The sequence below is a fragment of the Populus nigra genome, chromosome 1, assembly GCF_951802175.1.
Source record: "Populus nigra chromosome 1, ddPopNigr1.1, whole genome shotgun sequence".
NCBI classification, from domain to species: domain Eukaryota; kingdom Viridiplantae; phylum Streptophyta; class Magnoliopsida; order Malpighiales; family Salicaceae; genus Populus; species Populus nigra.
In genome coordinates, this window is record NC_084852.1 from 18,324,251 (window position 1) to 18,333,766 (window position 9,516).

At 31.3% G+C, this 9,516-nt stretch overlaps 1 protein-coding gene across 1 annotated transcript; it reads right to left on the reverse strand.

Annotated features, from left to right (window-relative positions):
- Nucleotides 1-5,780: 5,780 nt before the first annotated feature.
- Nucleotides 5,781-8,166, reverse strand: LOC133681049 (small ribosomal subunit protein eS6-like). The gene is made up of 6 exons (XM_062104138.1): nt 8,046-8,166; nt 7,843-7,907; nt 7,399-7,456; nt 7,203-7,311; nt 6,761-7,033; nt 5,781-6,234 (listed from the first exon to the last, which is right to left on the reverse strand). The coding sequence occupies exons 1-6, from the start codon at nt 8,049-8,051 to the stop codon at nt 5,996-5,998; spliced, it is 750 nt and encodes a 249-aa protein (XP_061960122.1). The 5' UTR covers nt 8,052-8,166; the 3' UTR covers nt 5,781-5,995.
- Between the last annotated feature and the right edge of the window lie 1,350 nt (nt 8,167-9,516).

A 9,516-nucleotide genomic window follows, 5' to 3' on the forward strand; every position in this document is an offset into this window, starting at 1 on the left:
GTCTCAGACCGTATTATTAGTTTTTTTTTTCAGATTGGTTTGATGAATACTTGATGGTTATTTAGTGAATTATTATCATGTCTTATTATTTGTTTTATTATGGATTAGATTTCAGGAAAACCGTTTAATTTTTTTATTTTTAGAAAACATTACTAGTTTAGTTTAAAAACATATAAGGTTATAGAATAGATCCTTAGTTAAGTGTATTAAATAGGTTGTATATTCTTTCGAGTCATTTTTGAATATGTCTCATTTGTATTCAGATAATCCTGATATTCTATCGGCGGGACATCAGTAGGATTTCCTTCGATATCTGCTTTTAAGTTTTGTTTGCTTTCGAGTTAGGTGAGTGGATAATTTTTCATATGAGTGAGAAATATTATAAATATTTGAGTTGTTAATATGAATTGAATCATGCTTCTTGATAATATATATATATATATATATATATATATATATATATGTTAATTATTATCCTTGTTACGATAAAGCATGATCAATTGTTGAATTTGAATTCTTGATATGAACCAATATATATTTTGAATTAACTTCTGAATTGATAGCTCCTCATTTGATTTATATCATGGGTTGAGCCTTGAGATATGAATATGTCTGTTTGATTATGATTATGAACCTATGGTATGCCAGTCAGAATACCCATGCTAAGAGGACAGTGTTAGTCTTTATGCACATCGTATCTGAACCCTAGTTGGTCGGGAGAGTCAGCAACCTGTGTAGACTGATCATCCCATAGTACGGAGACTTATGCTCATTGCATTTTGATTTTCTGACAAGCTTTACTTTATGATATTCTTGTTATGACCTATTGGAGAAACCTTCTTATAAGAACTTAGAGCCATAATTGTGTGTGTGTCTGTGTCTGTGTCTGTGTGTGTGTGTGTGTGTCTATATATATCCATCCTTGTTATATTACCTCGTGTGTGTGTGTGTGTGTATTGAACGTTATCTACTCACTGAGTTGTTGAACTCACCCTCTTATTATTTATCTTTTCAAGCTTTTAGCTTGTTAGCGGGTTATTTATTAGACTTTCAGAACCTGCTCTTTTGGTCGTAATTTGTACTTTTTTTATGTCTAGTTAGTGCTTCACAACTATAAAATTGTATTAACTCTCGTATTAAGACAATTAAGTTAGATTATGAAGTTAGATTTGTTGTTACTGCTGCATTGAACTCTGATTGATTTATTTAAAGAATAAGTTTGTATGTAAGTTTGGATTCACATAGGTATGGAACCTTAAAGGAGAACCTTACCTATGTACCGGTCATGGATCCGGAAATCGGGTCGTGATAAAAGGCGTATCAATAATTTTGCAACCAAACATTCCAAATTTTTTTAGAATTCTTCCAGCAAAATCCTTGTAATATTTTGAAATAAAGAAGGAAAGATTTGATAGAAAATTACAACAATACCCTTGTAAGGGTAAGTTTTAGTATACATAAATAAAGAATATTTTAGTAATTGAACAAAGACTTGGTAAATATAAATAAGATGAGAAAAAAAAAGAAAATAGAAAATAGAAGAGAAAAGATTGTAAGTTAAAGAAGAAAGAAGAAGAGAAAAGAGGGAAAGATAAAGGAAAGGGAAGAGAGTTAGAGAAAATAAGTTTAAACTATAAGATTTATACTTTAATGTGTATAAGGGTTGTTATTAGTTAAGATTTTGAATTTGTTGAAGATTTTTGAAGATTTTGTTTTAGGTTTAATTGATGAGTTGATTGGAATATTATGGGTTAATTGTTATAAATAATAGTTTAATTGGTTGGAATTTTAGATGATTTTATTATGGATAATAATTTTGAGATTAATTGCTTTAATTGATGTATTGGATGTAAGAATATTGATAAATTGTGAAAAAACCCTTTCTAAAAATCTAGACAGTAAGATCTTGAGGTTGAAGATGATGAGATTTCATTTTGGTTTCTCAATATTAGAAATTTATAATTTAGTCCTTGAACTTTGGAAAAATTATATTTTGGTCCTTAGAGCATAATTCGAGATTCTGGAAAGAATTGAGGATGGATTATGGGTACAATTTTAGTATAGTTATGAATTTATAACATTTTCAGTTTGGTTCTCTAATTTGATAAAATTAAAATTTAACCCCTTAAATTCTAAGAAAAATCTACATTGGTCCCTAGCTATAATTTTAGTTTTTCATATTGGTTTTAATGAATAATTGAGGTTTATTGTGAATTATTATCAAGTTTTATAATTTGTTTTCTTTTGAAATTAGATGTCGAGAAACCGTTTGATTTTAGGGTTTTTGGGGGAGAAAAAAAAGACCAGTTTGGTTCCTAAACATATAGGTTTATGAGTTAGACCTAAGTTAAGTGTATTAAATAGATTGGACATTCTTTTGGAGTTATTTTTTAGTATGTTCCATTTGATATTCAAATAATCCTAATATTTTATCCGCGGGACATCGATAAGATTTCCTTGGATATCTATTTTTGTGTTCTTTTCGCTTTTGAGTCAAGTGAGTGGATAATTTCTCATATCCTAGAGGATTAATATAAATACTTAAATTGTTAATATGAAATTAAGCATACTTCTTGGTAATCCCTATATTGTTATTTATTCCTTATTTATGATTAAACATGATCACTTATTGAAATTGAACATTTGATATGAATCATTATGCACTTCTAAATTGATAACTCCTTATTTAATTAATGTCATGAGTTAAGTCTTGATATATGATTATGTTTGTTTGATTATGATATGACCTTTGATATGACAGTCAGAATACCCATGCTAACATGGTAATGTTAGTCTTTTTGCACATTGTATCTAAACCCTAGTTGGTTGAAGGAGTCATTAGCCTGTGTGGACTGATTATCACACAGTCTAAAGCCATATGCTCATTGCATTTTGATTTTCTAATAAACCTTACCTTATGATATTTCTTGTTATGGTCTATTAGTGAAACTTTCTTATAAAAGGCCAAAGTCAAATTTGTAAATGTTTCTCTTTGCCTTATTATCTCGTATGTATATATTGAACGTTATCTACTCATTGAGTTGTTGAACTCACCCTCTCGTTATTTATCATTTTCAAGTGTATAGTTTTGCTAGTAAGTCTCTTTTTTTGGACTTCAAAACCTGCTCTTTTATTATAATGAATATTGTTCCATTATGTCCAGTTAGTGCTCTACAATTACGATATTTGTATTAACTCTTGTATTAAGATGTTGATTTATATTATGAACTTTAATTATGATATCAAAAGCTACATAAAACTTTGGTTTGTTTAAATGGTAAAAATTTGTATGTAAGTTTGAAGTTGCTTCCATCAAAGTTCATACCACAGATATGATTTGATGCTCTTGTATCTAGATACCAGGTGCTGGAGTTGTTGCCATCAAAGTTTTCACAGGCCAACAATAACACAGGTTCTTCAGAATCAGTTTCTTTCTCAGCAAAGTTAACATTCTTGTCTTCAAATTTATATTGTGAATAATCTGAAGCAAAATGACCAAACTCTTTACAATTATAACATTATATGTTTGCATTATTATTCCTCCAATTTGAATATCCTCCACGACCTTTTCCCCTACTTCTACCACGGCTTTTAAAATTAAAATTTTGATTGCTTGCACCATGAGATTCTTGATTTTTTAATGATCTTCCTCCTCTTCCTCTTCTATGAAAGAACCTTCCTCTTTAAAATGCTCCTCTGCCAGATTCACTAACATTCTTCACAGTTAACTTGATTGCAATGCTTGTTCAAGAAATCTTTCTTCTTCTCTTTTATCAATTTTCTGCTCATAAGCTTGCAGAGATCTCATTAATTCTTTTATTGTCAGATCTTCTAAATCCTTTGATTCTTTAATTTCTACAACCACATGATCAAACTTTGAATCCAGAGACCTTGGAATTTTCTCCATCACATGAACATCATCAATATTTTCACCATTCCTTCTCATCTGGTGCACTAAAGAGATTACATTTGTGAAGTAATCTAAAATTGTCTCATTACTTTCTTTATTCAACTTCTCAAAGTCTCCTCTCAATGCTTGCAACTGTATCCTTTTTATCTTTTCAACTCCACTATAAGTCTTGTTAAGCATTTTTCATGTTTCCTTTAATGTCTTTGCTGGTGTCACCATCTCAAGAGTTGCTTCATCAAGTCCTTGATAAATCATAAATAAAGCCTTATTATCCTTCTTCCTTGATTCTCTCAACGTTTGTCTTTCTGCATTGCTCATTATTGCCTCTTCTCTTGTTGATTCTGGTTCAGTGTATTGAATACACCATGGATTATAATTTTGTTTTGGAAGACGGGGAATATAAAACTGAGCATTGTTATTACTGGAAACCATAACTACTCTCAAGCTTTAATACCAAATTTGTTGGAAGAACAATAACAAAATGACAGAGAAGGGGTTACTCACACGATTTAATAGAATACAATACACTAAATAATGATACTCTCACACTTTTCATTATCAAAATCTATACAATATATTTAAACATTATAGAATGTCTTTTACAATCTTCAAAGTACTTAATTAATATTAGACTCTTCAATACTTACACTAAATTCATAATATTTTTTATTTTTATGATTATTTATTATAGCACTAACTTCAATATACTTAATCGTAGTAAACAAGTTTAATAACAAACACCCCTATGCTCCTACTCTATAACACAAATCAAATATACTAATGATATTGAAACATGACTAGTAACCATACTCGTGCTTCTATTCTAACCACAAAACTGAATTCATTATCTAAATGAATTCTCACTTGATTCTCTCATCATCAGCTTTAACACAAACATAACTATGGCTTTAATAGTCTGACATGTACATGCAGAGAAAGAAACAAAGAAAGAAAAAGTTGCAGACAACCAAAGAACTTGACATCTTCTTTTACAATCAAGATTCTTGTTCAAGAAACTAACAAAGAAAGAAAAACTCTCATCATAAAAACAATAGCAAATGATTGGCATAGGCATATAGTACAATTCAAGTCACAAATTATTTTTCTTTTTCTCTCTTGTTCTGTCTTCCTTTCCTTTTCTTTTCATTTTCACTAATACAATAATGACATGCAAAGTGGCAGCAACCACTTAAGCAACAACTACATGCGTTACCTTCGTTAGCAGCAAGAGATGGGTGGTTCGAAGGTGCTGCTTCGTCATCATCTGGAGGTGGTAAAGGTGGTAGGATCTTCATCTTTTCTAGAGGGGTGATTGGGGCTGGTGTATTGGCTGGTTTCACAGCCCGTAGAAGCATCTTTTTCTGTTATTTCTGTTAGTTTCTTGAACCCTGAAGCGGCAAAGTAATTTGTTACTGAAAAACAAAGATGTGAAAAGCAAGGGGGAGTTACGGATTTCGTCTCTCTTTTCGACTTCTTTCTTGGGAGGGAATTATTTATTTTTTATTTCAAAAAACTTTCGAGGGAATTGTAACAGTGATACTGTGAGATGCGGACGGTGGATTTTGAGTTTTCCATTGTCGAAATGGGCTGTAGACTGGGTGGCTTGGTCTTTAGCCAACTCCTCAATTTGAGCCTTCACAAGCGCCTAGAGTGAGGTGCGGGTAATAGAAATGTAGTTGAAAGAAATATCATACTTGTAGAGATTTTTAGGAAAAAAATTGGAAATATTGGTAACAAAAGGAGTTTAATTCCATGCCAAAACCAACTTAGAATCGAGGCCCATAACCCCTTTGTGCATGGGATGGTTGTTACCAGAAAAAAAAACACCATATTTAGCCAACCCAAACTGTTGAGAATTGTAGCACTGCCATTTCAAAAAGGTGTAACATTTCCCATACCATAATCACCTTCACAAGGTAATAAACTATAAATTAAAGCGTTCAAGTGCTAAAACAAAGTTCATAACAAGCATCAAATAACAAAACAAATCTCATCTTAAGAAGTATTACAGCACTGAAATTGCGAAAACATGATATTACACTACCAAAAAGGAAATGGTGAATCCTCACCAAAACTATCACCACTCTATGCAGCAACAGATGGCTTGGAAGCAATTGAGAGCCTGGATCTCTTTTTTGCTAAGCTCTCACTACGGCGCTCGCGCTGCTCCTTCAACCGAGTAGCAAGCAGTTTCTGGTACTCAGCTGCTTCTGACTTGGCCTTTGCAATTCTCTTCTTTTTGTCTGAAATCCTGGCACGCTTCCTTTGGAGAGTCAATGGAGTTACAAGCCTTTGTATCTTTGGAGCTTTACTGACTTTCTTCCCTGCGGACCAAAAAAAAGGCACTCATTATCGTGTATGATTGGAACTAAATATAACAGCCATCTACAATGCTTCTCCTAACAACCCTACCCTGACCCGATGACCACATCACCCAAAATCAGAAAAGATTGTTAAATTCTTATATACTTGTTCTTATCATTGTGAATGGAGAATTTATACTTTTAAATATATCAAGGGATTTGTTTTGCCACTATACATTCTATTTATCTCTGTTTGCAAACTAACAGTTTAATCCATTACATAACTGGCTCCAGGCTACATGATTTGATGAAACCAAACTATCATGCATTGCAGTCCTGCCACCTTCATTTATTCAAGGCAAAAAAGATAAAGAAAAACAAACTTTGCTAGAAGGTAATCGTTATGCAAAACAGTTCTAATGTTTCAACAGCTGCAATATTTCAAATAGAAAGACTGCTAAACGTGCAAATACATGCATCAGCACTTCCCTATGTATAGTCATGCAAATCAAATAAAATACAAGTAAAAGAGTCTTAGAAACGCTACCAGATTTTGTTGTGAAGGTCCTGCGGTATGTGTTCACATATTTGCGAACATCATCCTCCTTAGAGAGGTTAAAAAGCTTCCTGATTTTGGATGCCCTCTTTGGACCCCTCATCCTGGGTTTCTCAGTGTCAGTCAAACCAGGTAGATCATTATCACCCTTCTTCACAATAACCAAGTTCAGAACAGAGAGGTCTTGACTAACAATGCATCCACGAACAGACTTTCTCCTGCGTTCTCCATTGCGCCTTCCATATCCACGGAAGCAAGGGGTGCCTGCTCAAATAACAAAAGATGCAAAACATATTCAATTCTACAATTAATTTTAAAAAAAAAAAACTTAATTCAAAGTATTATTCCACACCTGACCAGCCAATTACATTATTCTTAGATTATTCTTAGTTTGCTAGATTATACAAAAACAGAAACCCCACAATCTACCCACCTCTGTGAAGCAACAAACGAACACGACCAGGAGTCAGAACTCCCTGCTTCATTGGAAATCCTTGCTTGTCACAGCCTCCCATGATTTTGAACACATATCCATTGAACTCCTGTCAAACATTAAATCATAGGTAAGCTAAACATACCACTGACCAAACCCATTATAACAACTGCAGTATAAAGGCGTAGTATCATACCTCACCAAGGGAATCTCCACTGACCTCCTGTGAGATCCTCTTGTCAAAAAAAGCTCGCCTGTTTCCAAATTTCACATTAACAAAAACCTTGATAACTTTTCATAGGACGATAAACAACAAAGGACACTGGGTTGTTTTCTTTATTAATTTTAAGCAATCGATACAAATTTCAATCACAAAAAAAATAGAAAGTATCGAATTTTTTTATACCGAGGATTTTAAAAGGGTATTAAAAATATTGAAAAACAACAAACAAACAAACAAACAAATCAAATTTATCAAAAAGAAAAAACCCATTTTTATTAACAGTCAACACAAGCCAGAAAATTTACTACTTGCTCAATCAAAATTGAACCAAAGTAAAACTACTCTCTAGCATTTCGTTTCTAAATTTTCTAGGCAACCAAGCAGAAAAACAGAATAGGCAAATGGGAAAAAGCTTACAGCTTCTGATCATCATCGATCTCAAGCTTCTTTTGGCACCCAGTTGTTGGATTTGCAATGTTAAACTGCAAAGAACATAAAGATTTTCTTCAAACAAAAAAAAATATCGTTTTCTAAATCAAAATAGCTGAAACTTATGAAAATGAAAATAATCGAAAGAGATCTGATGAATGAAAACTGGGTTTTGTTTGTTAGATTCAAACCTTCATTTTGGATCCACTGCTAGCTCTCGCCGCGAGCTTCAAACACTGTGGGTGTGGCTTTGGTTGTGCGGTGACAAAAGGAATTAGGGATTTACGTGTGTAGGGAATTTATAGTGAGGTTATTTGGGTTGGGTTTGAAGGTAATATCGAGAGGCGTTTGGGCCTGGTTAAAGAATATTTCTCCTTTTTCTTGTCCGGCCCATAATATACCAGGTTTTAGATTTGAAATATAAACTAAGAAATATATTCAATTAATGTATATATAAATTAAGAAATAAATAATTATTATTTAGCTATGCATGTTTTTTTATAGTGGTTATATATAATGCGTAAGAAATATATAATTTTTTTTCAGTGTTCATAATCATTTGAATTGAGTTGGATAGAAATTGAATTAATGGGAATAGATTACTTTTGGGTAGATTTACGCAAAATGTGTAAATAATTTTTTTATTGTTTTTTTTTAATCTTTAATTGTAAAAATGCATTCCTCATAGTTTTTTTTATATTGAAATTAAATTTAAGATTAAAAAAATGTAGCTCCACTTTTTTTAACTCATTAACTTGCACTTTTTATTTTATTTAAATGGAAATAAGTTATGAAAATTCATTGAGAAGGGAAATCAAATACAATTAAAGTAGAAAGCATAGTAACATAAACAAAGGAACAATCTAGAAGTTAAACTACTCAAACTTAAAATACTAACTTATAAACAATTGTCTTATCCTTATTAAAAAGAATAGAGTTTCAAATTGAGTGGCAACATTAAGACTATAGTAAAACAAAATCCACAAAAAAATATTGTTATGCATAAAATCTAAACTTGCTCAACATAAATCACTAGCTTTCCTCACCTTCAAAACCATCAAAATCATATAAACAAACTCTAAATAAATAACATCCACATATTTAAAACTCTTTTTCAAAAACAATTAGCAACCAAGAAAATAAAAAATATTAAAAAATAAATATAATTAAAACCATTAAAAAAACTAAATCTAGAGGAAAGTCTTTAACCTCTAATAAGATAAGAAGGATATGTAGAGAAGAGGCTCTCCTTATAAAAAAAAAAAAAGACAAAACAAAAGGAGGAAAACGACCTAAAAAGAAGAAGAAGAGCCAATTATAAAGAAAGGACTAGTTTTCTGATACCAACACAAATATAAAAAGAAAATGAGAGACAATGAGTTTTTCTACATAAATTTCAATGAAATCCTTGAAAAAGTTCACAAATCTTACCAAAGAACTAATCGGTAACATATATTTATTTCAAAGTAATACTAAACTAGTGAAAAAAAAATATTTAGTTTATCATAACAAGAGCATACAAAATATATATAAAAAATTATTCAAGAGAAAAGTCTAGAGTACATACATGTTTAAATATATAAACAAGCAAAATTAAAACTAAAAGCAAATATGCTTTTAACATAAATAAAAGAATATTAGCATGCATACTAAGAATATATT